At 41.9% G+C, this 27,996-nt stretch overlaps 1 protein-coding gene across 1 annotated transcript in view; it reads right to left on the bottom strand.

Moving 5' to 3' along the window:
- The window catches only part of Syt9 (synaptotagmin 9), a 162,736-nt gene that overhangs the window by 45,104 nt on the left and 89,636 nt on the right, over positions 1 to 27,996 (bottom strand). The window contains exon 4 of the mRNA XM_028768054.1: positions 1,342 to 1,462. Coding sequence (XP_028623887.1) covers positions 1,342 to 1,462 — 121 coding nt within the window. The remainder of the gene's footprint in view (positions 1 to 1,341; positions 1,463 to 27,996) is intronic.

Below are 27,996 nucleotides of genomic sequence, written 5' to 3'. Positions count from 1 at the left end.
AGCTCAAAAGGGAGTCCTGTATTTCTCTGCTTAACTACAAGCAACCCTGACTCCTTATCCCTTCCAGAAGGTACTTTAAGCCAGAGGAGCTGTATCTTTGTTTTTGTTTTTCCTTTCTTAGAACCAGCCAGAAGTATAGAACAGAATATATCAACATGCTGGAGTAAAGGTCAGTCAGTAATAAGCTTGTCATGCAAGCATAAGACCTGAGTCAGATCCTACCTTCCATGGGGGATGGCATGCACTTGTAATCCCAGTGCAAGTGGAGACAAGAGGGTCCCTGGTATTTCCTGTGCAGCCACAGCCTCACCATGGAGCCCAAATCTCAATGAGAGAACCTTCCTCAAAACTCAAAGTCAGAGATGGCATTTACTCCAAGTTGTTGATATAGTCTATGTCCTATACTCCAGGCTGGTTCTAATCAAGGTTAAAAAAAAAAAAAAGGTACAGCTCCTCTGGCTTGAAGTACCTTTCAGAAGGGGTGAAGAGTCAGGGCAGCATGTAGTTAGGCACAGAGATACAGAGCTCCATTTTAGCTGAACAGTAGGAAAGGGCTAGTGAGAAATGATTCATGGGGAATGACACCAAAGGCTGATCTCTGGTTTTTACATCTACATGCATGCACAGGTCCCCTCACGCATAGACAGACAGACACACACACACACACACACACACACACACGCACGCGCGCGGGTACATGTGCACATCCCAGCAACAACAAGAGAATGCACTGTATCTCAGGCTCTTTGAGTTCAGTGACCACAAGCCAGTGTTCTGTGTGATAGTGAGCACATGGCCAAAACTGATATGAATGTGCATAGTATGAACTTCACAAGGAGACATTTTGTGTCAGGGTTTACAATGTAAAGGTATATGTTTGGTTTACTGGAAAAAAAAACCCCACAAGCTATATAGTTCATGTTTATAAGGAGTCAGAGTTGTCTCTGATCTTCAATGAGCCTAAGATACTGAAGTCAGACGAAAGGCCTAACAGGGTAGACCACCTCAGAATATGCACACTGTAGGTCGAGTCCCAGTTACAGCAAAGGAAAGGCTCAAGAGTCAAGTAACATCATATAGCATCTTAATACACCACGCAGTTTCATGGTCTTATACATATCACCTCAGTTAATCATACAACACCTCAATGGGCCAGAAACTAATCTTAACTCTCACTTTGCAGATGGGAATTTGAAGCCTAGAGTGGTTAAGTGCCTTATCCAAGGTCACGCAGCACTTAGAGGTGGTACAACCATGATTAAACCTAAGCGACCCAGATCCGAGGTACCATGATAGGAACTTGATGACGTGCCAAGTTAGACCACAGGAAGAACGTCCCACCTGATGCTCCTGTTATGTCCATCGCCTTTAAGTTCCTTGCTTTTATGATGGTGATGGTCAGCCTGCCAGCCGTTGGAAGATAGCAGAGTGAAAACATAAGCTCGCCCAGATCCACATTATCCTGTTCAAAGAGCACAGAGCAGAGCATTAGACAGTGTCCTCAGCCCACGTGCGGGAGGCTCAGCTGCAGGGCAGTGTTAGAAAGGACGTTTTGCTCCTCTTGTTCAGCTCCTGACACAGAAACCCCACCTCTGTACTGTGGTGGCTCTTCATCTATGGAAGCACAACTCATCTGTTGAGAGCAGAGCAAAGGAGGCTGTCCGCAGAAAGCCACCACATGTACAACCCACTTGTACAATCTCATTCCGGGTCTGCAGCATTCCCAGAGTGTCCTTCTATGTGGCTCTACTCATATGTTTGTGAGAATCATGGTTCTCAGCACAAAGCCACACAAAAGGAGCTTCATGGGGGCTGATCACCCCAGCAGAACTCAGAGATTCTTCCCACAACTTCTGTGGTCTTTCCAGCAGGGCTTCACTCTAACTGCTATGCTAGCCCTCTACACAGAGCCCTCAAATGAGCCGAACCATCTCCACACACTCCTGCAGAGCCCAGTCTCCCCCGTCCTCTGTACTGCCATGTGTATACTAGAATACTGCAAATAACTTCTGTAGAGCAATAGCAGGTGGTTCCACCAGCTGATGGAATCTTCTAGCCCCTCATTAACTCTGGACCAGGATACTGCATGATCATGGTAGTGACAGCCCCTGACCTCGTGTTCCCACATAATTGGACACACTGGGACACAAACCTAGTCCTGCACAGTATCCACGCTGGGAGAAGTTCAGAAGCCAGACTTTAGGGATCCCTCCTGTCTGGTCCTCAAGGTCCCACTTAGCTACATCCCATCTTTGTTCAAAGAGCTCCCATTCCATCTACTGGGATACTGGGGAAGACATTTCCTTGGGCAATGTACAGCCAATCCAAATAGGTCAGGAAATATGAATCTCTTTCTCTCTCTCTCTTTTTTTTTCTTAAAGCCCAGGAGAGTGTAACTAGGAAGAGGAAAAAAGCCAGTTCATTTAGTTTCAATTTCTGTGAGATACCTGAGGTTATAGATCTGGGTGCCTGTGTCTAATTAATACGGTTTCATACTGACAATGCTCTGGGGACTTGGGTCCTAGCCCTTAACATCCACAGCCTCCCCTCCCCTCCTCCTGGGTTCTTGGAGGATGCTTCTATTTTTAGAACACAGATTCAGCTTTGGAAGGTCACCTTGCCAACCTCCTGCCTTGACTGCTGCCACAGGAGGAGGAGGCAAAGGGATCTGTTTGGTAGCTAAGGCAGATGGATTGGTCTGTGTCTTCAAGCATCGCCTGGCTCATGCAAATAAATCACATCACCTTGCAGCCCGGGCTGTCCTGGTTTCTGGAGCCTTGGCCCTAGGAAACCCGGGTGGCCAGACCTTTCCCTGTGGTGAGAAGTTGGGGAGCATTGTACCAGAGTGAGGTTTCACAAACGGCAGGTGCTTGTTGCTATGTGGTGCTGCGTTCACTTTTCCAGGACCCCAACCTTCCCTTTGCTTTCTATACCCCAGTCCACCCCTGTGTCCTTGAATTCTATTCTCCCTTTCCAAAGTATCTTGCTCGCTCGTCCTACCTCATCCTGCCCAGAGAATCCCAATTTGAGAAAGTTATTTTAAAAGTGGCCAAAATCATGCCCATGAAGGTTCCATAATCAATTCTTTCAGCATCTATTTCCTGAGGGCTCACACTGTGTACCTCACTCTGAAAGACTTGCAATGGGAAATAGACTCATTCCACTCGTGGCTTCCCGGGCACATAGTTAAATGTCAAGTGTCAGATTCCTTCTGTACTAAGTATGTAGAATTGTGGCTTTTTTCCCACCATAAATTCCATTCATAAATATTTCTTTTGTAAGACTGTGCACACATGAGTTGAAAGGAAACAACAAAACACTCAGACAAAAATCCATGATTGTATCTTTAAAAACATGTAAGTTAAACAAATAATTTATCAAAGCAAACGTTCTTGATCTGCAAGTGATTTAAAAAGAAATCTTGTGTGTGTGGGATGTGGCTCCACACAGATAGTGGAACACTCCCAGCACTTGAGAAGTAGAGGCAGGAGGATCAGATTTAAGGTCTTCCTTGGCCACATAAGGACTTCAAAAGCAGGCTAGGTTACATGAGACCATGCCTCAAAAAAGAAATCAGTGTGTGTGCATTTTCTAACATTTTACTTATGAGAGTATTTACCTATAAAATAATTGCATAAAAATGATGCTGAAATGATGGCTCAGTGGTTAAGAGTGCAAGCTACTCTAGAGGGCCAGAGTTCAATTCCCAGCATCCACATCAGGAGGCTCACAGCTCCAGGAGAACTGATGCCTCCCCACTTGCATTTGTGTGTATAAACTGACATGCTTGCACACATGATCACACACACAAAACTTAAAACAACTATTAAAATATAAAATGACAGTAAAATTCAAAAATTGAGAGATTTACGTAAAGCAGTAAAAAAAAAAACTCCCTTTCCCATAGACAACACATAATGCCACTCGTCCTCAAAGTAACACTGTGAATAATCATTAGGCATTCATCATTCATTCATGCATTCATTCATTCATCATTTGTTCATGTTCACTTACTCTTTTATATTATTTCATCTTATTCATGTATTTTGCCTGTGTATATACATGTGCACCATGTGTCTGGTGTCCATAGAAATCAGAAGAGAGCAATGGGTTCCCTGAAACTAGAATTAGAGATGGTTGTGGACCACCGAGTAGATGCTAAGTACTGAACCTGCATCCTCTGCAAGAGGAACAAAAGTGCTTTTGAACCACTGGGTCATCTCTCCATCCCTCATTCCTTAATCTGGGGTGCCTTTTGTGGCTATAAGTTCAGCATTGTTCTTCCAGAGTTTTGGGGCTGAATCTACAATACTAACTCAAAGCCATCATCACTTGAGGGGCTAGGAGATTCCTGCATTTGGTAATGCTGCTTTTCCCCATTAGCTGATACAGGTTTGAGATCAAGAACCTACAGATCTCTCTGTGTGGACATTCCCTTGAATCAGTGCTTCTCAACCAGAAGTAAATGTGCTCCTCAGAGGTTGATACAATCTGGAGCAACTTCTGATTGTCACCTTCGGGGACTCACTCTGTTACTGGTATCTGCAAAAACATTACACAGGTGAGCTTCAGTTACTTAGTCCAAAATGTGACTTGTGCTAGGGTTTAGAAAATGATGTGCACAGGACTGCTGAGATTCCTGGCAAATTTTCTGGAATGCTGAGGAGAGTCAAATATAAAGAAATGGTGGGATGGCTGCCTTCTTGTTCAGACAGACAGAATAATAATGCAGAAGTTATCACTGGGTACTGAATACCCTGGAAGATATAAGGGGAAGGGAAATGCCATGCAGAGAAATGCTTCATTGGCTCCTGTTTTATGTGGTCAGAATGCATCACTGTCAGCAAGGCACACTGGGAAATTCTCTGGAGTGTAAGTTCCCTATCTGCCAATCTATAATCTCCCTTCTCTGACTGTGCCTATAGTGGTCAACGTAGTTGTATTTTCTGGCTAGCCAGTGCACTTTTATGCTGTCTCTGAATTCTCCTAGTGAATTCCTTTGACATTCCACGGCATCCTAGAAGGGGGGCTGCAGGAAACTATGCTAACCACAATATTCAAAGGGTGGGTACATCACCTGAGTGAGTTGTTGGAGTCACTCCTAGGATTGATAACTAAATATTTTTAAAAAAACCTGTCATTTTACTGATGTTATTCACTAGAAAACAAAAGACTAAAACTGTGTGGTTTTTACATGATATATAGTAAAAGTAGAATCACATCACTTTAAGTTGACTTATATATGTTAAGGGTGTCTAATACATACTCCAAAGAGAAAACTAAAGTAATAGAAAGAGTTTGTGGCTAAAAAAAAAAAAAGAAAAGAAAAACATGAGTTAATATAGGTATGTGGAAACAGTTAATAATTGAAAATGGATGGGTAAATATGGGAAGGGGGCGCGGGTCAGAGAGATCTAACAGAAATCAAAAGCAAGTTATAAGATGACAAATTTAAACAAAATGATCTCAATAATCGCATTAAAAATAAATGGTCCAAATCTTTGTATTTAAAAGTTCCTGAAGGTGAGACATACTGACGGAAGCCCCAGTAAAGCCTCAGTTGCCTGCTTAACCTTAGATAAGCAGTGTCATTTCTCAGTCAGCTCTTCTCAGGTATCTCCTTTGGGGAAATTGCTATCTAAACACAGGTTTGATAATAATGAAAGTTAAGTAACACATAGGGACTGCGGTGATGGTTCAGGTGGTATAGTCCTTGCCTTACAAGCATGAGGAACAGAGGATTCCCAGAACCCGTGTGAAAAGCATGGTGTGCTGGCACAAGCCAGAAACCCCAGCACTGGGGAAACAGAGCCAAGGCAGATGCCTGAGGCTTGCTGTCCAGATAGTTGAGCTACAGGGCAGTGAGCTACAAGGCTATGGAACATCTGGTTTCCTGTCTACTTTTCCTCTTAGTATACTATTCTTCAGTATGACAGCTCACCAAGAAACTCCATTTTATAAAGCACACCTTTCAACAAAAACAAACAAACAAACAAACAAACAAACAAACAACCTTATAAGAAACAGTAGCAAGTTCAATCCTAGTTACAAGAGTCCTGGATGTACTTTATCTTCAGCCATAACAATTATATTGAGGGGCAAAACCAGGTCTTTTTGTAACACGGCCTCTGTTAATAATGATCTGCTCATCCCCTCTCCCCAGATACTCCAACTGAATTCCTGATATAACCCCAAGACATAGCAAAATAAATCAGAGGGTGGGGGAGGCCCCATTCAGTGACAATTCTGATGATAATTAGCATGCATTGTTAAAGTAACTGTTGGTTGCACTTTATTTATAGGTATTAACATGATTAATTGCATTGGAAGTGTGCCTGGAGGATGACACTTTCTGAGCTGGTGCTGGGACACAAGTGAACCTGTAGCCCGCACAGAGTAGTGGAGGAGGCCGGCATCAGCCCACGCTTTCCCCCCATATGACATGTTCTCAAAGGACTGACTGGGTCGAGTTCTTATTACGGAAGAATCTTCCTTTATCCTAGGAATGGACAAGGTAATTAACATCACACATGTGCAATGCTCTTTGTGGTCAATAATAGTTCTCAGCACTCTCTTATCTAGTTCTCTGGTTAAAATGACATTAACTAGTTCCAATACTTGGATATCTAGCCTATTTTCCTCCTTACATTATAGATTCATAATCCAATGTCTTCAGATCTCGAGCAAGTTGTCTAACAGGTGTCTCCACCTTAATCACCCTCTACAAATGGAGCTCATTTCCCTCGCCTACCCCAGTCTTCTTACCCAGTCCTTCCTATCTTAGTGTGGCAAAACCTCCCTGGGGCTGAAGTTAAAAATCTAATTGTCACTGTGTCTGTATTCCTCCTCTCCTCTCACCCTCCCACATCTGCAAGTCATGTTATTTCTCCCTTCAAAAATATCTAAAATCCTCCCAGCTTCCCCCTCTACAGCACTACCCCTTCGAGGCAACATGACTGTCTGCAGCATGGCTCTGAATCTCAGGTTCAGTCTACTCTGATCACTAGTGAGGAATCATGGGGCCAGGGGAGCTGAGTCAGGAGAGCGGTGCTGTCTCTGTCTAGAGAACTGCGGAGATGTCGTGGCACTTAACCTGCTCAGGTGAGTAGGGCTTCCCCTTCCAAGGCATCTGGGAGGAGATTGAAGAGCTCTCACCTCACCTGAATGCACTTGACACCAGCTCCATCCCACTGCTTCAGTGGCAGATCGGACCGAGGATGATTACACTAGGAGGAACTTGATGGAGACACTTTCCATTCCCATAAGAAAAAAATGGCTTTGGTTGGTTTGAAATCTGGCTTGGAATCTGGCAGACACTCTCTCTGACATACTTAGGTGGCAGTATCTCACCGTGAGAGGGTCTTCTAGGTCCACAGCTTTTGCCAGTACCGAAGGCAAATATTTTCTGCCAGCTGGAGCCAACCAAATGGGAACAGAGTAGAGCTTCACTACAGGGCAGTAGTCTTGGGTCCCAATGGGCAGATGGAAGCCATCTTCCCAAGTATAAAAAACTAAGCCACTTTCCCAGAAAATCAAACATGGTTCTCATCTCAGATGTATTTTTAGATGGTTTCCCAATCCTTCAAAAATCATTGAGTATGTTTGCTACACAAGCATGTAGGTACATATATGTACACCTGTGCACACACATGAACATATATCCCCCTCTCCAATATCAGAGCTCATTTTAAGCTAATAACAGTTGCTATCAGATTAATTTCACTTCCTTTTCTGATCAAGCTACTAGACTCAGAACAGGAAGCTTGTACACTTGTGTGGGCACAGTAAGCGTGGCCTCAGCGTGATGTATGGTGAGTCCTCTCCTGGAACTCTAGCAAACGATCTGGAGGGTTTAGCTTAGATCTATTAATAAAGGAGAATTTATATCCAAAGTAACCACCATATGTAAAATGGTGTCAGTAAATGATTCAATGACCTGGGTCTTATCTAGTTCCAAAATTGTCAAGAGTCTGGAAGAAGCAGAATTTGATATGATACAACAGACTAGCTAAGTACACGGGAGTCCTGATTCAAGATCATAAAAATCCGACATGAGATGTATGAAGCCTAATAATATATTAAGATAAATTATTTGAGGACCTAAAAAGTCAATGGCACAATTCCTAAAGTAGATGTAGCCTAATGCATGTAGCAATCACAGGTTTTCTCCTTACTTTAGCCAAAATGTGATATAGCAATCAGAAACTAACTCTGTATGAGGAAGGTTGTGTGCATCATCCCCCTGCCCCACTTGAAACCAAATTCTTTTCTTGGTATCTGGGCTTTTGAGATGGGGAAGTAGCTGGAAAATAAATGATAAGACTAGTCACCATGGGAGAACCATGGGAGGAACAGTGAGTGACTGGTAAGCCTGTAAGCCTTAAGGAAAAAATAATCACCAGGAAGCACAAGATTCTTGCTGGCATTAATGTGAATTTCTGTCACACAGAAGAATTTGCTCTTAATGGTTCCAACAAGAAGAATTAGGATCCATAAGTGAGACCCACAGGAAATCTGTAATATTCTCTCCTATCACAATTCCAAACCATGGGCTGTCTTTCGAAGCAATGCATTCCCCATCTGTTTGGCAAGTTTCAATGTGTTACAGAAGAGTCAAGTATCAATATGGGAGTTGAACAAACAGAAAAGCTTTTCTCGCTTGCTGTCCCCATCCCCTGTAATCCCATGGATCAGAAGCAGACATAAGGGGACAGGTAATGAGGCAGGCAAACACAGGGACAAGCTTAGAAGTCTGAGTCCATTTGGTTTGGTTATGTACACTCTTAATAATGCACCTAAGGAACCTGTTGGCATCAGGATGTGTGTATGTCTTCTGTAAGCAACAGAAGTATGTTATTCCTCTTAGCAACTCCCTGATAATGCCCTGTTTCTATTTAAACATGTCCTAGAACATAACCTGAAACCAAGGGAGATCAGTCCATCTGGGCTGAATTGGTTAGGCTGCATGTTCAATAAGACAAACTGTGTCCTCTGAGTAAACTTATGAGGGACACACAATTAGCCACCTCATGCCTATACATAATTGGCATGCATATTATTAAAATCTGATGTATCAAAAGAAGGGTCATTTGCGGTGAGCAGTCTTATGTAACCCAATCTGTCACTCAAAAGAGAGAAACGACATTATGCTCCTTTACAACCAAGCTCCTTTTCTTGAGCTCTGCAAAGGAAGACACGGACAATAGCTGGTCCCCAAGTACTTTCACTCACACGGCCTGGTGTCACAATTGGCAGAGTCTCTTTCTTTTTCATCTGCATTATTGCTTTGCTTTTTAATATAGTTTCCTTGCTACTCTAGGACAATTCTTAAATAAAAGGTTAAGAACTTGGAGACACTTGGCCCACACAGTAAGTGATACAAAATTAGATTTCTGGGCTAGGACCACTGTGCTCTCAGAAGCATGACTAAGGAGGTATGGTTAGGTGGAGTGTGTGACTGTCTTGGAGGGAAGAGCTGGAGATGAAGTCTGTTGCTTAATGATGTTAATCCACATTCTAGGAACATAAAAAGGAGACGGCCATATCTCTGAGTCCCAAGTCTTTGAAAAGTCCCTGGCAAAGGAATGTAGAGTATGAGCCCTGCTTTTTCTCTCTCCCTGTCCCTTTCTTTTTTCAACACTGCCTTCCTAATAGATACTTTGAGACTCATGTATGATTTTTTTCATTTTTCTGTTTTCCCAAGGTATCATGTCTAGCTAAAGAGGGATAAAACAAACTCAGCCATTTTCAAAAATCAAGGGACCCCAAAAAGGCTCTAATATTTATTTTGAATGTTCAGTAACTATTCAGAAGTTTTTGGTTGAAAAAAAAAACAGATCTTCTAATCTCAAAATAACCCCACAAATGTAATTTTAGATGAAAATTTGTTCTTATATAAAGGCTAAAGGAATCTCTGAGCATCCTCGGAATTGAGCATTGTGTGCTGGCTTGGCTAAGTACAACGTGTTTCACTGGCTTTTGAAGAAAACGTTAAGATGAGTTGAAAGTGGTTTTGAATTCACCCTGCATGCCCAGAATCTTTGTCATTCTGAAACTTTCCATCGAAGAATTCAGTTGATCAGAACTGAAAGTGGGACTCTAGAAAAGGCGCCCTATGCAGAGAAGCATGGTGGGATGAGTCAAAGCAACATGTCTGTGGTGTGATTACTTACACACACACACACACACACATCCTCCAGCACACACACACACACACACACACACACCCTCCAGCACACACACATCCTCCAGCACACACACACACATCCTCCAGCACACACACACACACCCTCCAGCACACACAGATCTCACCACTTCACTCCTTCCTTAAATTCTTCAACACATCCCAGATGTTCTCATGTTCTAGGAAAGGCTGCTCCCCTATTCATTCTCCTAACATAACATTTCTTCAACCAGTCTAGGCCAGTCTCAGCCTCCCCTTCTACCTCTCATTCCATGGGCATTGTCACTTCTCCCAAAGGAAGCTTTACATTTAAATAATTACAATTTTAATTGTTTATTTTTTGAGGCAAGGTCTCATAGGCCAAGCTGGCTTAAAACTCCCTATATAACTTAGACTGGTCTGGAGTTCTAGATCCTTGTACCTTACTCACATGCTGGGACTATGAGTTCATCACCACACCGAGCTATTTTTTTTTCTTCTTAGTCTTCAGTGATTCAGTTTGCCAAGTCGTATTGCTATGCTATATTTAGAATGTCTCCATGCCTGTGCTCTCTGCTCTGATAACTCCTTGCCCATATCTCTATGGATGGTGGTGTGGCTCAGCTGCTGGAGAACTTTCATAGATTACATAAAGCCCTGGGTTTGGTCCCCAGTACCACATAAAATCAGGCATAGTGACGTATACCTGTAATTAAATCACTTGGGAGACAGAGGGGAAGGATCAGAAGTTCAAGGTCATTGTCAGCTACATAGCAAGTTCAAGACCAGTCAGGGCTACATGAGGCTTGTTATTAAAATAAGAAAAAAAAGTTAGCTGTGAATCTCAGATGTAGAAGGCAAGAGTAGTGTATTCCTTTTGCCACATATCCTGGGAAGTAGGAGAGGTTAATTAATTTGCCCAAGGTCACTGGGTTACTTAGTGTGGGAGCCACACTGTCAACCAGGCAGCCTGACTGAAGATCCTATAGTTGCCTCATAAGAAGCCAACGTTTTCTATGTAGCTTTACTATGGTGAAGGTCATCACATTCTTTCTTGAATACTGAAGATTTGGGGGAACTTGGAAATGTTGGCTGGGGTTGGGGAAGAAAGAAGAAAAGTATCTAGATTCTTCCTTTTGCCACAAAATATTCCCACCCTTAGGAATGATCTTCTGTCTGACCCTTTATTTTAAGAAACTTTTTGCCTTTTCAACTAGTGGGGGAAAAAGAGAGGAAGGCACTACTCCGACTAAATCCAATTTGAGAACTGGGGCAAATGGTACTTTAGCCAAAGAGGATCTACGTTTCATCCAAGCGTAAACATCAGACTACTTTCCTCTCTGTCCAATTTTCTAACATTACTGAGGGAAAGAGGAGATTTGGTACAATAAATGGCATTTTTAGGAAGGTGTAATAAGGGACCATCTTAGGTACACTTCAAATAGGGGCAATCATAGACTGTCTATGCCTGAATGCACTCTGAACTAAACAGGCCTCAGGCAGTTAGCACAGCATCTGATACACATGTGTTAACTCACTGTCTTCTTGCCATACTCCTAGAGCAGGGCCTGGCACAAAGTGGCCCATAGAAAGCTAGCACACCAGTGATGAGTGGCAGAAGTCTCTTAGGGACAAACAGATTGATCAGGGGCAGCTCAGGGCAGGGACTCCTCCTCCAGCTCAGCTCTTCTTCAAAGATATTCTATAGTCTGACTTATGACGTGGATAAAGGAGACATGATGAAAGTATGCTGAGATAATTCCCCTGGGAGCAGACAGAAGTTTTCAGGAAAGATGACAATGTATCATGGTAAAACATTAGCCCACAGGCTGAACCACTGGCTCATAGTCACAAAGTTGATCAGTGTCAAGAAAGGATCTGATACATATTCCTCATCCATCCCCATGAGTGCCATGTCTTCATTAAAAGACCATTTTTAGAATGTGTCAAGTGATACTAGTAGAATTTAAAAACAAATGTCCTAGTTCAATTTTTCCAGGGGACACACATGGGTGGGGTAAGGGGACCAGCAGTTTTCTCCATCTAGTGTTCCGATACACATGAAGCTTCCTCTTGTTGTTGTTGCTCGTGGTGGTGGTAGGGTGTGTGTGTGTGTGTGTGTGTGTGTGTGTGTTTGTGAGAGAGAGAGAGAGAGACAGAGAGACAGAGACAGAGACAGAGAGAGACAGAGAGAATTGGGCATGCTAGGCTAGCCTTCTCCATTGGAGCTACACATCCTTTCATTTAAATGTATCTAATCACTTATTTAGCAACCACTTGCTGGCTATTTACTATGTTCTAGACATTACACTAGGTGCTGGGGATGCAAAGAAGACAAAAGAATAAACATTCTTGCCATGATGGAATAGCCACTCACACCGCCATTGGAGAGCCCAGAGAACTAAGTAACCCCGTTATATTGAAAGGAGTGACTAAGCTAAGGGCTGATGAGACCTAGTGAGAAGAAATACAAGTTTAAAAGAGGACAGCCATGGAGCCTTCAGAGAAGGTGCTGTGTAGGAGACAAAGTTTAAGGCTGAAGGCTGACAATAGAAGCCTAACTAGAGAAAGTGGGTGTGAGTAATGGTAGGGGGCCGGGGAAACTGGAGTGGGGAAAGTGTGCAGGGCTGTGGTGGAGAGGTGAGATATATGGGGATGGACAGGTCCACATCCTGGAGGTCACGAAGAACTCTGGCTTTGTGCTGCTCTTTTAAGACATGGTGTCATATATTCCAAGTTGCCCCTGAACTCATTATTGAGGATGACCTTGGATTCCTGTTTTTCCTGCTGCCACCTTGTGAATGCTGGATTATAGGCAAGTGACCACATTCAATTTATGTTTTGCTGGGGATTGAAACTAGGACCTTCTGCATACTAGGCAAGCACTCTACCAACTGAGCTACATCCATAGCCTAGGATTCTGCTGAAATAAGGAACCACAAGAAGAGTATGGTCAAATTAGTGACATGATTCAACTGAGCCTTGAGAGTAATCACTTTAGCCTCTGTGTGGATAACGGTTTGAGGAGGGGCAGAGAAAATTAGAAGCATGTTGATGACATTCTAGTGCTGATTTCTCACTAAGTTCTTGAGACTGTCTTGGATTTTATAAGGTCTCTAGTCATTAGAAAGTATGACTGCTTTAGATACTGCCGTGTGTGGAAAGGGGCTACTCTTGTTTAGAAAGGGCTATAAGTGTATGAAGAAAATATTCTCCCCAGGAACTCAGTGGTGGCAAAGCAAGAAGCCCTCTGAGTTTAGGACAATATAGAAAACTATAAGATGAACCAGGAGTGGTCGAACATGTACATAATGCTAGCACTTGGAGGACTATGTTTAAGGCTAGCCCAGGCTATATCTTAAATTCAAGGCCAGATTAAACTATAAGATTTATTTTATTGTTTTAATTATGTGTATGTGTGGGTCTGTGAAATGGGTATGTGCACACTAGTGGTAGTGCCAACAGACTTCAAAGGCATCAGATTCCAGGAGCTGGAGTCACAGGCAGTTGTGAGCTACCTGATTTGAGTGCTGATAATTCAGGTCCTCTGCAAGAGCAATCAACACTCTTGACCACTGAGCAATCTCTTCAGCCTCGAGGGTAAGACCTTAAAACAATACAACAACAAAAATACTAAGGGGCTGGAGAAACGGCTCAGGGGTCAGGGGTCAAGAACATTTCCTGTTTTTCCAAATACCCAAGTTTGGTTCTCAACACCCATGTTGGGCAGCTCACAACCACAATCACTTTTAACTCCAGCTCCATGGGAGGATCTGACGGCTTTTTTTAGCTTTTGAATTACTTGCAGTCGTGTGTGTGTGTATGTGTGTGTGTGTGTGTGTGTGTGTGAGAGAGAGAGAGAGAGAGAGAGAGAGAGAGAAAGCAAAATTAAGACAAAGAAAGTAAGCGAGCTTTAAAAAGAGCTCGAAATGTTCACCAGGAAGACCTTCTGTGTCCAACTGTACCCTGTGCAGGCCTCTCCTACAGATGTTGTACCCTGTGCAGGCCTCTCCTATGGATGTCCAGCAGTTGGGAAGTGAAGGTTTTCCTGGATTCCAGGAGCCTCTGGCCATCTCAGAGGAAATAGCCTGAATTATGTGAAGCTGCCTTTTTGTAGGTCAAAAATAGCATACTATAAATTTTATGTCGCCCAACTAAGGACACAGCTCAAGGTGATGATGACTGGGCTGATGGCTGCCCTAGACTCGGCCATTAAATGCCCTCCAGCTTAGCTGATGGGAAGTTATCCACAGAGAAATCAACCATGAATGACCCAGGCAGCCAAAGATTCTGACAAAGACTAATCTTGCAGAATCAGGGCCCAATCAGGTAAAGACATGATCATGGGGACCTCTGGAGCTCTGCACAGTGGCAACAGCAATGTGGATGCAGAAGAGCTGAGGTGCAGAAAAATTACTCCAGGGCAAAACAGAGAGACTGATAACAACAGTAACCCATGTCAATTTAGTTAAAGGTGTGACAAAGAGGGGATGTGATACCTGTGTTTCACCTCTTCCACCAAGTCTAACTTAACCAACCTACCCTGAAACCAGGATGGGGCAGAGAATCATAAAACAAACAGCTCTGCCAAAACAATAACAAGCAAGACATAAAGTGAAAGGCAGATTATTACATAAGTCTGGCTGAAAAGTCCCATATATTAACAAAGAAAAGCTATCGGTGTCAATATACATTGACCAAGTAGATTTATTTCCGGGGACACAGAGACTCAGAATCAGTAAATGAGAAATGTGATGAATCACATTAATAGCTGGAGGAGGAAACCCATCGAACACCTCAACAGAAACGATTACAGCTACTGAGGTGGCTGAGCTGAGTGAGTACATGCTTGCTGTGCAAACATAAGGACTTCATTTGGGATTCCTAACGTCCCTGTAATCAGGACATGGCAGGGCACATCTCTAATCCATACCCTGCAAGGAGGGAGCCAGCTGGGACCCTGGGGGCTCAGATACCCTGCTGCTGAGCTTTTAGACCAAGTGAAAGACCCTGTCTTAAAGACAAGGTGGAAGAACTGAGAATGTAGCTCAGAGGCAGAGTGATTGCCTCACATGTGTGAGGCTCAAGGTTCAGTCACCATTACTACCAAAATGATGATGATGTTGATGATGTTGAAGACGACGAGCAATAGGAAGATAGCAGACATTAACTTCAGGCCTCCAAATGTGCACATATCGGTGAGCACTCCTAAACACACACACACAGAGGGGGTGCAGAGACAGAGGGGCACACTAAGGTAGAAAGTAATCAAAGGAGCTACCAATGTTGTTGAATATTCCTTGTGGCCTTCACACACACACTTCCATGCATATGAACACAAACACACACATACAAACCTAAACAGAGGAAAATATATTATGCAAATTTTAGATCCAGCCCTAATAAACAAACCTTAGTTGCATGACACTAAAGCTATCACTGAATTTAGGAACAGGACCAGAATTCCTGATCTTACTCTCTTTGAAATAGTTTGGGATGTTCTATGAAATACTCTAAAATGTGTGAAAAATAAGTAAAACAAATATGATTCTAAAAAGCAGTTGCTATGTAATTAGTCAGAGGCAATGAGAAGGAGTTGACAATCCAAGATAACCAAGTAAAACCTGTTTAAGCTAATGAGACAGGTGGCTAATTACAAGCGGGCAGAACTAAAGACCTCCTACAAATCAGAAGATAAAAACAAGCCAATTAAAACTCAACAGCAAAAAACTAAACCGCAAATTTAATAAATGAGCATATATAGGAGTGTTCTCTGAATCGCTAGTTATAAAGAAAAATCACAAGAAAACACCATCCCTGGAATGGCCAAAACAATGGCAACAGCAAACACTGGCAAGGATGTGAAGCAGCTGGAGCACACAGGCAACAACAGCTGGCAGGAATGGAAAGCAGTGCTCTGAAAAACCACCTTCATGTCCCTTTCTGCTTGATTGCTTTCAGGACAGGGTCTTGCAAAGTAGCCCAGGCTGTTCTAAAATGCACTACAAATATCCCAGGCTGACCTTAAATCATAATCCTGCCTAGTCTGTATTACAGGCATGTGCCACTATGCCACAGCAATGTTTATATTTGTGTGTGTGTGTGTGTGTGTGTGTGTGTGAGTGTGTGAGAGAGAGAGAGAGAGAGAGAGAGAGAGAGAGAGAGAGAGAGAGAATGTGTACGTGTGTGCTGGCTCCTATAGAGGCCAGAAGAGGACACTGCATCTCCTGGAGCTGGAGTTACAAACTGCTGTGAGCTGCCTGATGTGGGTGATGGGAACTGAACTCTGGTCCTCTGCAAGAGCAGCAAGTGCTCTTAATACTAAGGAATTTCTCCAGCCCCCCGACAAATATTCTCACCACTGTGGAATCTCTCCAGCTCCCTGGCAAGTACTCTCACCACTGTGGAATCTCTCCAGCTCCCTGGTTTTTATTTTTTATAAACCTAAATCTATTTTAACATCAAGAAACTCTACTCCTAGGTGTTTAGTCAAGACATCAAAACATGAACTCACATAATAATGTAAACAAGATTACACATGCGTTCACAATTTCTAGCAGTAAACAATCAAAAACCAACAGTCCAAGTATCCAAGAGCAGAAGAAGGAATAAATTCTGACACAGAGTGTAACACTGATCAGCCAAAAGGGAAAAGTATCAACAGAACCACCACCATAGCACAGCTGTGTTGCAGAAACACCAACTGTAGCAAAGGAAGCCTCTCTGTACACACACACAAGTGTGAGGTCAGGAGCAAGGAACCATGGGAACAAAGGTGAGAGCATAGCTGTACTTGGGGCTGCAAGGAGCACAGGCCGGGGAAGTCTGAGCAGCAGAAACGCTCTATATCTACTACTGCACGATGAACATGATGTCAAATTCTTCAAACCGGACTAAGCACTGAAGATCTGTGAAGTTTGTTAAATATGATTTATACCTCAATTGAATGCAAGGCACTATGTTTAATAGGAACGCAAAATATTTTATAATTGTAAAATTTCTACTTCTCAATGCCAGCAAAAAGTAAAACAGTATGAAGGAAAAAGATCTTTAAAAAAATGGTATAACAAATTTAGATAAAGAAGGTTTGTAAGTTAGGTATGAAAGCCACATAACTGTAATCCTAACACAGTAAGGAGAAGATTATGAGTGCAAGCTATCTACAGTAAGTTCTAGGTCAGTCTAACCTACATAGTGACACTGTATCTCAAAAACATTCTTCCCCCCCCCAGAAAAAGAAGGAGGAGGAAAAAGAGGAGGAGGAGGAAAAGAAAATAAGCTATTGTTGAAAACACCAAAGACTTTAGCTACAGGACATGAAGAAATCCAGTTGGTGCTGAATAGGAGGCTTCCTCCCTGTTATCTAGCCTTTGTATACCTGAGGGAGCTATTCAGGGTGCCAGGGATAAGTCAGTAACAATCTTATCCACCTGGGAAACTTATGCTCTACAATAATGACAGGCATGAAAACAATTTCCCATGGCTGTAATAGTGGCACGAATGATATGGGGTAACCAGCTGCTTTGTGATTTAAGGCCCACACAACAGGAGGGAACACATGCCTGGATGTTTGGTATTGTTACTATGGCCAGGAACCCACGGGCGTGGAGCTCCTCAGCCCCGGGGTGAACACACTACAATACCGCTAAATGGACATAATACATACCTATAATTTATACTCAAAAGTTAATGTAGCTCCCAGATTATTTGTGTGCGTGTGTGCGTGCGCATGCATGCACAGATGATGGTAATTAACATAGACACTCACGCAGAGAATAAGTTTCTATGAAGTGGCCAGATAATACAACCCATTCCCCAAGGCTCAGAGACCATCAAGGACGACTGAGCAGAAAGACAGAACTAGAAGTCAGGGAGGACAGAGCAAAACTCTTCTGGACATGCTAGGAATGCTGCGCTCACTACCTCATGGCAGGTGTGGTTGTCTGAACCTGTACAGGATGAATCCGGTCGTCATTCTAATATGGATGGGAGAGAGAGCCTCACAAGTTTCTCTCCCTAGATGGAGGGCTATTGGTAAGGTGGCTTCCAGGGAAAGGAATGTCAGTTTCCTTTGATGCTGTGGCCCCTGATCGGTCAATCATGCTATGAGTACATATGCAGCACAAATTGGACTTGATTTTTTTAAAAAAGAGAACAAAATGTTGAGAGGAGGCTGAAAGTTGGATCTTGGAGGAGTTAGGGAGAGGCAAGGAGGAGGAGATAGGAGGAGAAATATGAAGTGAATATGAGCAAAATACACTACATATAAGTATAAAAGTTTCAATTAATGAAACTATTACAAAGATTGGGAATTGTTTAGTTAAATGGTAAAATGAATTGTTATAAAATACATTTACTATTACTGTTATTAGAAAAGTAAAGATTAATGTAAAAAACTTCAAGAAACTTCAAAAAACAACCAAATTACACAGATATTGATTACTTCAATACATGTTATCTCATAATAACATATGAAATAAAGTGCATGCCGGGCAGTGGTGGCGCTCGCCTTTAATCCCAGCACTTAGGAGGCAGAGGCAAGTGGATTTCTGAGTTCGAGGCCAGCCTGGTCTACAGAGTGAGTTCCAGGACAGCCAGGGTTACACAGAGAAACCCTGTCTTGAAAAACCTAAAAAAGAAATAAAGTGCATAAAACATACTCAGATGTTATTCTACAAGAACTAAATTCTACTTAACCTCAGTCACATACTAGTAGCACAATGTGTGTCTGTTTACATATGTACATGTGTGTGGTGTTCAGTATGTCTCTATTTATGTGGGCATACATACATACATACATACATACATGGGCATGTACATGCGAAGGCCTGAAGTTGAAGTCAAGTATATTCTGAGATCATTTCCTACTTTATTTATGGAGGCAGGGTCTCTCATTGAACCCAGAGCTCACCAACCCCAGCTTGCCCTGGGGTCTCTCACCTGTGCCTCCCACGTGCTGGAATCACACCTATCTTCCACACCTGCCCATCTTTCAAGTGGGTTCTGAAGATATGAACTCCAGTCCTCTTGATGGTGCAGTAAGTGCCTAAGCCAACGAGCCATCTCTCCAGCCCAGCAGCACAATCCTGAACAATATGCTCTCAACACTGTCTTTCATTCCAGCAAGTCCTACAACCAACATGCTTGGAGTAAGAGAACGTCTGTTTGAGGACAACAATGAACAGCTTTTATATTCTAATTATTTCCATATTTATCTTAACTTTATTTCGTTTTTCAGGCCTCTACTTTGTGACTGTGCCAAAACTTAAAAATATCTGAATCTGTTATATGGTGATATTGGTTGTTTACCAAGTGCTGGTTTATTCAGGGAGCAATGAGATGACTAGTTATTTGCTGGTAACTAAGATCATTAGTTTATAATACAATACAGTAATGGCTTCACATCATAAAGTAGAGATTGTGGTTTTAGATAGCTGCCCCTGGCGTCAGACTATCCAGGTTAGATTCAAAGATCTGTCACTCACTATAGGAAATTGCTTGACCCTCAGAGGGTTTCGTGAGGAATGCAGGGAATAATACATATAGATTTCTTAGAGCAGGGCTTAGCAGAGTGATCACTCTGTAAGTGTTAGTTACTAGCATTGCTATGGTTGAAATAGGGAGTTTGTATGTTTCTGAGAATGAAGGTATAAATGGGAGGGATTTTCTAAGTATAACTCAAGGCAGAACTTCCGGAAGGAGAACACTACATGTGAGTTCATAAACAATAACACTGAAGGCAAATAAATGCTAACAATTTTAATTTCAAAGAGATCTAAAAAAAGTAACACATGATGTAAGAACGAATTAAAGCTACAGAGCAAGTCACAGCAAAATGGTCACTGCGCTTAGAAAACGTTTAACCTCATCAATATTAAAGACACGGATCACATCAAAATAATCTTACCAATAAAAAATCTTAAAAATCATACCATATTTTACCTTTTGAATTTTAAACATCACCATACTATATTAGCCAATTATGATATTTTAAGAGAGCCCTGAGAGGGCAACCTTAAATTAAATTGTAACTACATCAACTAGAAAAAAAGCAGAGGAAAACTAGGAACCGTCTGTCATCTCTTGGGAGAGGTAACGACAGGAACGCACTTATCTTCTTGGTGGCTTTTTGTACAGCAGAGACTAAAATGTCTATAAGCATCAGGGACAGTTTCCATAAGTCATAGAACCATCACATTACAATTATAATACAAACATTCACAACCACAGTAAAGCTAATTTCACAATAAATTTATGAGAGAATGATAAACTGGCATTTAGCTGTGATTTATGAAAAGATAAAAGAGTAAATCTAGACTAGAGAGGAAACTCACAAGGCGTCTAGAAAATCCTCAGATGTCGATATCAGAAATAATCGAGAGGAAATAACAGAGTAATGTAAAAAATGCATATATGGGAATTTACATCTTAGTATGAAGCAGAAAATTAGTAGCTAAACATTAATCAATGAGATTGATTAAAATAGATTATGGTATATCCACATAAACAATCGAACAGCAATAACCAGAGGAGTATAACCTAAAATGAAGATGTGCATGTTTGTTAATTGATATGGAAAAAGTTCATACAAAAAGCAAAATATCAGATTATAAGAAGACTATGCACAGAACAATCTTGTGTTTGTTTAAATAAAAAAGTGTTTAAGTTTGCACATCCAAGAAATCCTGAAACAAATATACCAAGGTATTAGTAGACTACCAGAGTAACAGTTATGTATATATTACCCTCTGTAGGCGGGAAGAGACCAGCATCTGGAAATCTAGTAGGGGTAGGAGAAAAGCCAGGCAAAGGAAGGATAAACTTACAGATGATGCACTATTACTTAGGGATGTTGGTTTTCAGAGAACCTGGTAGAAATAGAGAAACCACGATCATTGTCACGATCAGATAGAGCAATGAGTTATAGGAGACGGCCCCTAAAGAATCATGTGTTCAGAAAATGGCCCAGATAAAGACCATACTCTGTCCCTTGAAGGATTGGTAACATACTGAAGCCAGTAGGGTTTCCTTCAAGGGAGATTACCTGGCCCCGGAGAGAGTAGGGGTTGGGGATTATTGCCAGTACCACAAGTTAGAGACATAGGGCTACCAGTGTGCTATACTTCTGGCCCTACAGACTATGCGCTGGAGCCAAGTGAGAAAGGTGCAACCAATGGTGTGTGACGTCCAGTTTCCTTTAATTGTGCTCAAATATTAAGTGGTTTTGGGGACTACAGTAACAACCACAGCAAATAGAAAAAGAAAAGTCTAGAAGTATACAACTCCCTGGAAATTCTAGGAAAGAGACAACAGTGGGGGTTGTTGGTAATAAATATGCTGGTAGACAACTCAGGCAGCTTGTTTGTGTATGTAAAGAAAGTCACTGTGGGTATCAGGTCCCAGTTTTTGTTGAGCAAGGGTGAGTAAGTACAATCATCTCCTGCTTCAGCAGGGTGCCCATTCAGTTTGCTCAGAGGTGCCCATACGCACAAAGCAGTTATGCACAGCATATACATGGTCAGAATATGACACATAACAGACAGAAAATGAGAAATCTGAGTGTTTCATCTCTAGCGGAGAAGATGCAATCAACTGTTCTCCTTATGTTGGAAGAGACCAAGATTCTAAAAGACTATAGGGTTTCTTTTCCCACAGAATAATCTGCACCAATTTCCCACCCACTCTGAGGAGTTTTTCAGGAATCTCCTTACATTCCCCACCCCTGCTTCAGTCCTGAAAGCAAAAACGCTTAGGGCAGCATTCTCACAGCTTTGTGATAGGCCTTGTGCTTGCTGGAGGGCTTCAGTGTACGAGGGAGGATGAAGGGCTGGATGAAGGCAGGGTGAGTTTAAAAAGAAGGGAGATGCTTCAGGAGCATGTTCAACCAGACACACCAACAAAGCAAAGAGCCCCTGGTGATCATAAAGCCTGTCTGGGAGCATGTCTTCCCCGTCTAGGCGGGAGGTTCAGTTCAGGGCTGATTCTTTTTCCTTTCTTTTGTCCCTCTAGCACTTTCTCTCTCATCCATCTGTCACAGCTGCAGAGTTCCCCAGCCATGAAGGGATCTGACCCCAAATTCTATTTTAGTCCTGGTGATGCCTGGCATTTATCAGAGACATATGCAACTACTGGGGACAACTAACTGCTTAGGCAGGTTAGACTTTTCAACTGGGTCACAAAGAGACCTTAAATATCCACATGAAATTCTCAATTCTATAGCCAGTGTGAGAACAGCCTGGGCTATGTCAGATCCTGTCTCATAACACACACACATGCACATACACACAGATTTTCTGTCTCATATACATACATACATACATACATACATACATACATACATACATACATACATAGTTCAATGTGTGTGTGCTTACACATATGTATCCATATGACCTACAGAAAAGCTTACGAAAGGACAGTGAAGAATTTTAAACTAGGAAATTACTTCTTCTGTCTCTCACACTGTTAACTTTTCAAATCAGTATTAATTTTTAAATCAAATAGATTTGGAGTTCAAACTTAGTTCTGTTACTTGTAGCATACATCTCAACTCTGTGAGTTAGGGTGAGTTATTTAACATCTGTGTCTGCATATACAGAGTAAGAAAAACAGTATGTTTTTGTGGAGTACGGAAAGTCATGTGTCTTTGACACTAGACACTTGACAAAACTTAGCTATTATCTCTGAAATGAACAGGCCTCCTATTCCTTCCCAGATCTCTGTTTATTTTTAATCCATAAGAAAATGGCTTTGCTTCCTACTTTGAGGAGAAAGCAGATGCCATTATGAAGAGGTTTGCATTGTCATCCTCCTTCCAGCTGGAAACTATGTATCCCTCAACTTTAAGAACACCCCATCCCACTAAGCTCTCCTCGAAACACAATGGACTGTTTCTGCTCTCCTCAGTCCTCAGCACTTCCTTCTCCCATGGGGCCTCTGCATTAGTACTTGTATCTTAAAAATAAACTTCTTCACTGAAAAGATGGCTATCCCTCAGCCTTCAGCTTTCCTCATGCCTGGCCAGAGTTCCCTAAAGGATTGTTTGAGCAAAGAAACTTCATTCAATTTCTTATGTCCCACTCACCCCTCAGCTGCTTCTATCTGGCTTACAAAACTAGGCTTTGTCTAGACAAAAAAAAAAAAAGTGTTTCGCCATTTTGCTGAACAGGAACACCCTCCATCCTCATCTGGATCTCTCAGAGGCATTTGTGGGAAGAGATGATTTCTTCCTTGTGAACATGCACACGTCTCGTCTCGACCCTATACATGTGTTACTTGCTTTCTTCCTCCACGATTTCCCATTGCTTTACGGAAACTTATCCCCTGCTCTGTGATGTGTGATGCTCCCATGGCATGGTGGCAGCAGGCACATCGTTCTTTCTATTCTAGGTCATCGAGCACCCGGGTCCTTCCAGTCTGGACTAGGCCTATCTTTAAGTCTCAGACCCATGTGTCTATCCAGCTTCACCACTGCAGTGACCCACAGAAGCCTCACCGTCATTGTGTACCAGGATGAACTGACAATCTTCCATTTTTTAAGTGTTTTACTTCTAGGATTCTGGGTTCTGTCAATGGAGTCACCACTCAACTGGACGTTAATCTGAGAAACTTTACTATGACTATTCTCTTTTTTGTCGGTTACGGGTGTTAATATAATAACAAAACCACTCAATTAGATTTGATAAAGTCTTACCAATAGTTCTACCTCATCCAGAAAAGTCATCAGAAAGCTGAGAGGACTCCAAGAAGCTAATAAGATAGCTAGACAAAACCAAACAAACTCAGCACAATGATAGTTTGGATCAACATAGTAGCCATGAAAATTCACGTGGATTATATGAATAAACAGACATAAGTAATTAAAGGAATATTTAATGGAAAGGTATAAGGGAACCAAATCCTTATTAGAAGTTGTTGAAAGAAGGTTTGGTTGTATCTGAGGCTTTTTCCTATTGCTGTGATGAAATACCCTGACAAAAAACAACTTAAAGGAAAACTGGCACATGATTCCAGTTTATAGTCCATCATGGTGGGAAATTCTCAGTGGAAAGAGCTTGAGGGAGTTGGCCATATCACCTCCATTCACATCCAGAAGTCAACAATATATGCATCCATGCTAACACTCAGCTCACTTTCTCCATTATTATAATACAGTCCAAGATCCTCTGCCTAGGGAATGATACCACCCACAGAGACTGGTTTTTTCCCCACCCTAATTAGTTAATGTAATCCCTCACAGACATACTCAAGAGGCCCAGGAGATTCTAACTTTTATCAAGTTGACAGTTAACATTAATGATCACAGTTGGTCAGCCAATAAAAAGATCAGTTTAACAAATAACAAGTAGAAGTTTACAGGCCAAAATGTACCCCTCACCAAACAAATAAATCTCAGCATGCTAACTAGAAGGAAAAAGATAACATGGTGGACATAAAGTCATATATGCTTACCAATATATCTAAACAGATTTTGTTAACAGTTGAAAGATGAAAACTGCTGGGCAGTGGTGGCGCACGCCTTTAATCCCAGCACTTGGGAGGCAGAGGCAGGCGGATTTCTGAGTTCGAGGCCAGCCTGGTCTACAGAGTGAGTTCCAGGACAGCCAGGGCTACACAGAGAAACCTTGTCTTGAAAAACCAAAAGAGAGAGAGAGAGAGAGAGAGAGAGAGAGAGAGAGAGAGAGAGAGAGAGAGAGAGAGGGAGAGAGAGAGGATGAAAACTGAATAGGTTTAAAATCTAGACCTATGTTATTATATGAAAAAAGTTCTAAAATATCACAGCATATTAATGTTGAAAGTAATGCAAAGTATGTATGTGATCAGTACAAATTAAAAGCATGTGCTATATTGGACAGCATGCAGATTTTCTAGTTAATATTCATTTCTTTTCTTCCCAGGAGAACATAGGTTCAACAGACCCAGTTCACTCAGTTTTCTAGGTCCACTTTTTCAAGGATAGACGGTGTTTAGGCCAGCAGTGTTTAGGTAGAAATCTACTGATTGACAAGTTAGGAGATTTCCACTATTTTCCTGAGTTAAGGAAACAGTTGTCACATGACTGTCTTGCCTTCCACCTTCTAGCATTGTCTTACATGTAACACCACATTGCTGTTGGAAGGGGTCACGACACTTAGTGGCTAGGCTATGAATTTCAAAGTAAGACTGTAAGATGAAGGCACAGGAATGAGAAAAATGCTGGACCTTGAGAATCTCTTTTACTGACATGACCAGCCTAAGCTGTCTATTACTAGACTTCTTGGTTCTTGAGAAAAATGAATTTTTTTTCTCAATCAGCCATTTGATGGTTTACCATACTATGCATGCAATCTAATTTTCAGCAGACATAATGACAGGACAAAGTGACCCTGATCCAGCAGATGTGTACTAGAGAGAGAAAGAGAGAAAAACCAACAATTCTATGATGACAGAAATGACTGTATCTCTTCTAGTAAAGAATTACCAAAGCAGACAATATATATGAGAATATAGATTATCTGAATAATACAGTATTAAGCTTGATCTAGGAGACACATATGCAACTGTGAATCTGAAGACAGGAAGGAAGTCATTCTATCTTTAGATTTTTGTATGTGCATAAGTATTTATGTATTTCCCTGCATAGAATGCCTGTGCATCACTTGTGTGCCTGATGCTGAGGAGGTCAGAATATGGCACTGGATCCTCTGGTACTGAAGTGATGGACAGTTGTGAGCTGTCACATGCGTCCTGGAAACTGAACTTTATCCTTTACAATAGCAACAAGTGTTTTTTTATCACCTGAGCCATCACTGCAGCTTTAAGAATTATTGCTATTTTTAAAATTAAGGATTAATGAAATAGCCATAAAACCTGACCCTTAGGCTAGGTGTGGTGGTACAAGCCTGGGAGGTAGGGAGGAGCACCAGGAGTAGGGAGCACCATGGTAGGGAGTACCAGGAGGATGGGAATCCAGTCTTTCTACAGTTGTGACCCAAAGATGACTCACTCACCTTCACTGTTTACAAGGATGTTCGCTTTAGGTATATTTTACATCTATAAACAGTAAAATGCCAAACAAAAACAGACTTGGAAATTTAAAACCTACTTCTAGTAACCAAAAAATGATTATTACAGGAATTGGAAGCTGCTTAGAATCTTCCAGTTTTCCTGATTGGATGGACCAGGCTGTAATCAGGATATAGACAATCATCCCCTTGGGAGCATGTATCCTCCGTCTTTGAGGAACCTCATTTGTTGACTTTAACTACAGTAGCTGATCTCAATACCCTGGTATGCTCAAACTCACTGCTAACTCTCAGCCTAGCCTTGAGAGAGTTGATAAGCAGAAAAGAAATTACCATCATGGGATGACTTAGGTCATTCTCCAGTGAAAGTCAAGAGCTGAATGTGACCAATTGGGTTCAAATAAGAAAGATTTCAAGAATTCCTACCCTGTGCAAGACCCTGAGCCATACTAAGACATAATAAGTTGTTCAAGAGACATGAGGCCCCAGGGCACCTCTGGCATGGGTGGGAGGGAAGACTCAGTAAGAGAAATGCCAATAACATGTTTGTGAACTAGTGACAATCCAGGAACTCTGATTCTAGTTGCAGGTGACCTTGGGTAAGCTCCATTTAACTTTGACAAGAGTCCCCCCTCCCCCACAGCCCCTGGTCTATATAACATTGGACAAGATGAGCTCTGAGCTCTACGGTTATGCTTATGTCTCACTGACTCCTCCCCACTCTTTAATAGAGTAGTAAAATATAAGAGATAACCCCATGCAAGAGCTAAGTCTCTGTTTAACTTTTCTAATCACTGTCTCAGACAATAACTGCAGCAGAAACCTATGGAAGAAGGCAAGCTAGCCTATACCAGATGGGTGTTTGTATTCCTTCTGGAAGAGGAAGGCAGGGGGAATTTAGAAGGAGGGTAGGATCTAAGTTGGAATCCAAAAGGCCAAGAGAGGAGAAAAGAGTAAAGTCTGTAAGCATGTGTCCTCTAATTTTGTTTTGAGAGGAACATAGAAAGCCATAATTGTAGCATATTCTGGAGTGAAGAGGTGGGGCTGGACTGAAGGCAGCTCCCCTGCCTCTCAGAATGGTGAGGAACAGGGTTTTGGGGTTTTTTGTTTGTTTGTTTGTTTGTTTGTTTGTTTTATTTAAGCACACTTGGAGGTCATGGGTGCTACAGGAAACCCTCTGGTATAAAGGTCCTCAGAATATGTCCCCTATACTTCAGCATGTTTGTGGGGTGGGGGAGAGTAGACAATAGGACAGATGAAGACATGGGTTGCACATCAGATCCACCATAGCCAAAGGACTCTGCTGACTGTATGCTGTCAGCCAGCTCTAAATGGTCTTCAGAGAAGCTGCTTATTTTACTCTAAGAATAACAAGGAGCCAACAAAGTGTCACAAGGAAGAAGGTGGCATGGTTTTCTGGGAAATCACTGTGGCTGCAGTACGGGGAATAGACAACCAATGAGACCAGGAAGTGACTTTGATCATATCTTCTAAACTTTTCCACCTGATACACTTTTTTTTATGCCAAAGAAACTTTTTACAATTCAGGTACATAGGCATCTAAGGCAAGTATATGAACCAAACATCAAGTGAGCCTAATGATAACAAAATTTATTTCAAAACAATTGTTTGGTTCACATACAAATCAAACAAAAAGCAATTCTGCATAATAATGAAATGGAAAAGCTTGGTTATTTTCACGTGATAAATTAAATCCTGACTAGCCTGACTATGCATGCTAATAATCCTAACACTCAAGAGGTAGAAACAGGAACATCAAAAGTCAGCCTTAGCTATACAGAGAGCCTGCCTGGGCTATAAGAGACCTTG

This window comes from Grammomys surdaster, unplaced genomic scaffold, assembly GCF_004785775.1.
Source record: "Grammomys surdaster isolate TR1022 unplaced genomic scaffold, NIH_TR_1.0 184, whole genome shotgun sequence".
In the NCBI taxonomy this organism is placed as follows: domain Eukaryota; kingdom Metazoa; phylum Chordata; class Mammalia; order Rodentia; family Muridae; genus Grammomys; species Grammomys surdaster.
This window is presented reverse-complemented; position numbering and strand designations above follow the sequence as displayed.